The sequence below is a fragment of the Rattus norvegicus genome, chromosome 19, assembly GCF_021556685.1.
Source record: "Rattus norvegicus strain SHRSP/BbbUtx chromosome 19, alternate assembly SHRSP_T2T, whole genome shotgun sequence".
NCBI lineage: Eukaryota > Metazoa > Chordata > Mammalia > Rodentia > Muridae > Rattus > Rattus norvegicus.
The window spans coordinates 66,564,302-66,570,487 of NC_141552.1; the positions used below are offsets into that span (position 1 = coordinate 66,564,302).

The window sequence follows — 6,186 nt, forward strand, 5'->3', positions numbered from 1 at the left end:
GCTGTCTGGGCTGGCTTGCCTCCCCTGCACTGCTTCTCCGCTCCATGCCAGCAGGAGGCAATCCCCACACAGTAGCTAGCGGTAAGGGCTAGCACACCCACACCCAGGGATCCATTGTGGACACTCATTTTAGTGTCTCACCAGACAGCTATCCTCACCTTTACCTCAGGGATGAAGGGGCCAAGGCAGAGCTTGCTTTCAGAGTCCACTTTCGCCACAGAGCTGTGGGCTGTGGGCAGCTTCAGCCAAGAGCAACACGGGAGCTTACCAGAAGGCAGACAAGCCAGTGCGCACTGGGCTCTCCAGCTGGGTAACTCGGCACTTTGTACTGTGAGCCCCACTTGACCTGCTTTTGTCTGCTCTGGCCTCAGGCGGAAAGTGCTGTACCAGCGTGCACCCAGAAACATCCACCGCCATGTGATCCTGTCTGAGATCAAGGAGGCTGTCGCTGCCCTACCCTCGGTAAGACGGGTGTGGAAGTGTGTGCTGGTCGTAGTATAGCTACCCACGGGTCAGCCTGCATGCCGTGTGGAGTGGAACCGGTGTGTCCCTGTAGCCAGTTTCTCTGGGCCTTCCTCGCCCTGTCACTGCCCGGGTGAGCTATTCCAGCATGGTGTCACGACTTCTGTGACAGACCTAGGTCTTCCTCACAGAACCCTGCAGGAGTTGATGTAATGCACCTCTGCAGCAGAACTTCACCTCTGCTCTCACAGATTCCTGTGTTTGGCACTCTGGGGTGTGGCCAAGGCTGGATCAGTTGGGGAACCAGCAGCTCAGTGGGACCCAGTGGCTCTCACCATGCCTAGACCATAGTCTACAGGCAGGACAGTCACTGGTGACATAAGCACAGATAGTGCCACCTGCGTAAAGTACCTTTTGCCCTACGTCCCATTGACTGGGACAAAATGTCACATGTTCCCCTGACTGTTCTCTGGGAGACCGTTCAACCCAGCCATCTCTGTCAGTGTAGTCACCGCCTCCCGGCAGACAGGTCAGTCTGAGGTGAGTCCAGCTGAAGCTTGGGAAGGCAGAGGCTGCCAGCACTGCTCCAGAATCTCTGTTTTGTGTCCCCTCTTAAAGGATGTGACCACACAGTCTGTTATGGGGTTTGACCCTCTGCCTCCCGTGGACACCATCTACTCCTACGTCAGACCGGAGAGGTACTGTCCCTGCTTTGTCTTCAGACCCACACGAGCCCACTTTGGTACTTTGGGGCTCACTGGAACTGCCCGTCCAGACTAGAAGGAAAATGGCAAACACAGGCTAAACGGGCCAGTCCACTCAGGAGTAGGAGAAACAGTGTATCAGACCTGACTTCCCCCAAAGGTCTGAGCACTCCCCTGTAGGTTTTGTAGCAAGTAGAGAAGGCAGAATAAGAAGCCACCTCTGACGTGGTGCACTGTGCACACAGCAGATACCAAACCTAGAACCAGAGATGGTCACTGGTCACATTTCTGTAGAACCTGTGGGAAATGCCTAAGAAGGACATGCCTCACTAGGGAGTGACAGTCACCTGCTTTGTAGAAAGGTGTGCTCCAACCAGACAAAGGGTGGCAACTGGTCCTCTGCTGTGTGCAAACCGTCTTCCAAGAGCACAGTGTAAGGTCCAGTGAGCGCTGAAGGAAGGCCCCTGTGGCTGTGCAGAGAAGCGGGTAGTGGGCCAAGCACTAACATGGACGTGCCTGACTCACAGGCTGCGTTGCATGGGGGCAGTTGTTAGAATCTGGGTCGTGAAAGAGCTCGCTTCCCTTCCCTCCTGGCCTTCACTGCTGCCCTACCTGGACCCATTGCTCCCATGTCTGCTCAGGTATTAAGTAGAGGTTCCCATTAAAGTTTTAGGTTAATACGAGAGTTTTCAATGGGCTCTGAAACATCCTAACAGGCTGTCACAGCCCAGCCATTCTAGCCGTGTGCTGTGCTCATGGAGTCCCCGATGCAAGTGTGACCACACCGCTGTAGAACTGTGCCATGGCTGGTGCAGGGAACCCTCCATGATGCCCTAACCTTTCCTGCCTGACCTGTCTTCCCCAGCCATCACATACTGTAGTCACCTGTTTTCTCTCCATGTGACCCAGCAGACGAGGTCCCTAAAGAGGGATATTACCTTACCCAGCTTCCCTTGTTGAAACTTGGACAGGCTAGCATAGCAGTCAGCATTGCCACCCCCAGATCCTGATGTGCAGGTGAGGGCCCGGAGCCTGAGTTCCATTCAAAGGCTGCCTGTCCCCAGCAGTTAGGAGACTGGGTAGGGACAGCTGACAAGGGCTGGAACCCCACAGTGTCTGTTAACCTTCATTTTCTGACCCCTTCCTTCCTTCGTTCCTTCTTTCTTCCCTCCCTCCGGCTCTCCCTCCCTCCCTCCCTCCCTCCCTTCCTTCCTTCCTTTTATTTTCAGGCTGAGTCCAGTCAGCCACGGAAACACAATCGCCCTCTTCTTCCGGTCATTATTGCCAAATTACACCACAGAGGTATGTTGATTGAGCACATTGGTCTTCCCCTCCCAAGTTAACATGGGTGATCCCGCTCAGGGGAGGCGAGGCGGCTGAGGCTGTCCTGCCTGTGTGCCTGTGGCATCATGCTTGCCAGTGGGGACTCTGCCTGCTGGAATCGCATAGCCATTCTGAGGTGAGTGGTGTGAGAGGCGCTCGGCATCATGGTAGGTCGGCTTTGGCTAAGTGAGTGCATCTGGCTTTCTTTCTAGAGCTGCTTCTTCTGAGCAGGGACTTTGGGAGGGGACAGGCTCAGTCCTAGGGCCTGAGTTGCCTCAGCCGCTGAACCCAGGGTCCCAAGTCTATCCACACAGTCCCCACTTAGATATGTCTCATTGTTCAGGGGGAGAGGCTGGAGGAAGGAGTGGCCGGGGGTCCGAACCGCAATCAAGGCTTGAACAGGCTGATGTTGGCCGTGCGTGACATGATGGCCAACTTCCACTTCAACGACCTGGAGGTGCCTCGGGAGGACAATCCTGAGGGCGAGGGGGACTGGGACTGAACTGTTCAGACACTGTGCCCAGAGCTGTGCAATCATGTTCCTGATTCGTTTCTGGTTGGAGTTAACCAGTTCCCGAGTAGAAATGCTGACCATGCCATCACGTGTGTTTTTTTCTCCCTCTAAATGGAGTGGGTTATGCTCTGTGAGTGAGCGTCCTCCAGTGTCCTCGGAAATAGCCCCAGAAGCCGTGAGCCCCACACTGAATGAACCATGTGCCTCACACTTTGGAGTTGGTAACATGGTGCAGAGAAGGGTTTTCCCCGAGTCCGCAGTACCAGGACCCTACCTGCTCCTTGCTAAGGGCACTGAACCTTCACACATGCTACACCCAGCATGTTGGCAGTGCTGGGGTCAAACCCAGGGCCTGGCACACAATCTACCACTGAATGACAGTCCCAGCCTGAGGATCTTACTAGAAAACTTGGAGGGCTGGAAATGTGTCTCAGCTAGTAGACTGTTTGCTTCGTGTGCACAACCCTTAGGATTCGATCTCCAGCACAGCACAAACCAGCAGTGTGAGTGTTCATGTGTACTCAGCACCCAAGCACAGAGCGCAAGAGGATTAAGAGTTCAGAACCATCCTCTGCTATAGTGAGCTCAGAGCCGGTCTTAGTTCCATGAGATCCCATCTCAACAAAGGGTTGGGGCATGAGGGGCCTAGGATAGGAAGAGAAGTAAAAAAAAAAAAAAAAAGCTTGAAGCAGGAAATTGTCCTAAGCAGGTAAGAAATACTTTACAGAGATTAAAGGGTGTTTGATCTAGGGATGAGTGGAGAACCCTGACCAAGAACCCCAGTCCAGGGACGGACGAAGACTACAGCCAGGCAAGGCCTGAGGCCCGTGTCTCATAAGCCATCTGTCTGTGGAAAGATCCAGGCTGCCGAGGTTACAGGCTGTCAGGTCTCTCTGGGCAGTGCTGAGGGTTTGCACCCCAGCAGAGGCTGGAGGAGGCACCCATGGGCTCTTGTCTGGGAGCAGGGTCTTAGCTGTGTGAGGGCCAGTGAGGGCTCCTAAGCCTTGGTCCAATGATGCCTTCCTGGGAGTCTACATGTTTCCGATATCACTGGATGATTTACTATGGAGTAGGAACAAATAAAGCATGATTTAGGAGTGTCCTGAGCTATCACAATGGCTCAGTGAGTATAGGCACTGGCTGCGTCCAATCCCCAGGCCTCCCACAGTGGACAGTGAGAGCCAACTCCTGTAGCTTGTCCTCTGACCTCCACACACATGCACATGTGCACACCGACGGAAATACACCCAAGAAATGGAAAAGGGATGGCTTGGGTTAAAGCACTGTGCAGAGGACCAGGCTGGGAACTTAAGCACACATGGTAGGTGACTCATAACTACCCATAATTCCAGCTCCAGCGAACAAACAAGGGCATAGAAATTAAGAAAAATACTTTTAGGGGTTGGGGATTTAGCTCAGTGGTAGAGCGCTTGCCTAGCAAGCGCAAGGCCCTGGGTTTGGTCCCCAGCTCCGGAAAAAAAAAAAAAAAAAAAAGATTTTAACAGGTGCTCTGGGGCAAGGGGTCCTAGATGTGACTGAACAGGGTCCCAGAGCACTGCCCCTTCTACAGGATATCGAGGGCTGACTGGTACCCATCTATAGTCAGCCTATGTGTCATAGCCCATTTTTTTTTTTAAGTTTATTTATTTATTATATTTAAGTACACTGTAGCTGTCTTCAGACACACCAGAAGAGGGCATCAGATCTCATTCCAGATGGCTGTGAGCCACCATGTGGTTGCTGGGATTTGAACTCAGGACCTCTGGAAGAGCAGTTAGTGCTCTTAACCACTGAGCCATCTCTCCAGCCCTCATAGCCCATTTCTAAGTTGGCCATTTGCAGGAGGGACTCCGTGTTCAACGTGCATTCTTGGTAAGAGGTCACAGGTCACAGGTCACATGAATTGGTGCTGTATCTCTGTGTTTTTCTCCAGCATGAGTTGGCAAGGCCATGAAGTCTGGATGCAGGTTCTGCTACTTTTGCTCGTGGGTCAGCAGGACCTGGGGAAGGCAGGCCTGAGGGGCATAGCTCCTACCATTTGCCTACCCACTCCTGGGTTTGGTGGGATGGTCATACCCTGTCCCAGGGAGGGTTACTGCGGAGATAGATGGTCCTAACTCAATGTGTAAATCCCAGTTTCCGAGTTGGAATGCCCTGTGGTGAGTTTGAGCTGAGGGGAGGAGGGAGGGATTGCCTAGGAATGGGGTGTGTTCTGGAAATGACAAGCAAGCACAGAAAACCTGGCATCCTGCCTCTTCCTTTCAGCAGCTGTAAGTCCATCCAGATGAGGATGTGACATCTGGAGCTGCAGCAGCTGTTCTGCAACCTCGAGACAACACATTCCAAAATGAAGAGTCACACTCTAGAAACAGTGAAGCAGAGGATGCCCTAGGCCTTCGGAACCATCCCACCTCCAGGCCTGTCTCCTGAGAGGCCGTCGATGGTCAGCCTCAGCCTCAGAACTGTTGCTCAGACTTTCAACTGAATCCATTTCTAATGGTGAAAAATAAAACCAGTCCCTCACACCATCTGTGGATCATCATCGGGAAAAGTAACTTTTTGAGACAGGGTCTCACTGTGTAGCCCGTAGTGGCCTGGAGCTTGCTCTGTAGTCCAGGCTGCCCTTGCTCTGTAGACCAGGCTGGCCTCAGATCAGCCTGCCTCTGTCTCCCAAATGTTAGGATTAAAAGAGTGTACCACCACACCTAACCTGCATGTCATCGAAACAGCTTTAAAGTCTGGCCTGTCGCCCAGGTAGGGGCGATAGTGTATCCCGCTCCTCCCGCTCCTCCCTGGTCCCTCCTCAGTCTCACAAGAGGTGCCTGCCTATGTGTCCTGTGCAGAATTGTGGGTTCTTTGTGCATTTCCATGTAGTCAGGGAGAAAACTTGTTTGTTGCCTCTCAGAGAAAGTTCAAAAGAAATGAAAGACTTTCAAACAAAGACATGGTGACATGGCCTTTTTAACTTTTTTTTTTTTTAATGTGTGTGGGTGTTTGCCTGAATGTGTGTCTGTGCACCTTGTACATGCCCACAGAAACCAGAAAAGGATATACAAAAAGGCTGTTGGATACCTTGAAACTGGAGTCACAGTATTTCTTTTTCCTTTCTCTTTTTTGTTGTTTGTATATTTTGAGACAGGATTTCTCTGTGTAGCTCTGGTTGTCCTGTCCTGGAACTTGCAC

The 6,186-nt window shown here is 52.3% G+C and overlaps 1 protein-coding gene across 10 annotated transcripts in view; it reads left to right on the forward strand.

Annotated features, from left to right (window-relative positions):
* Positions 1–5,944, forward strand: part of Tcf25 (TCF25 ribosome quality control complex subunit) — a 30,784-nt gene extending 24,840 nt beyond the window's left edge. For 2 of the 10 annotated variants that reach the window (NM_001400951.1, XM_087594293.1), the window contains 5 exon segments: positions 372–462; positions 1,081–1,160; positions 2,396–2,468; positions 2,833–2,946; positions 5,269–5,944. In NM_001400951.1, coding sequence (NP_001387880.1) covers positions 372–462; positions 1,081–1,160; positions 2,396–2,468; positions 2,833–2,946; positions 5,269–5,277 — 367 coding nt within the window. In that variant the 3' untranslated portion in view covers positions 5,278–5,944. 10 annotated transcript variants of the gene reach the window in all.
* Positions 5,945–6,186: the final 242 nt, after the last annotated feature.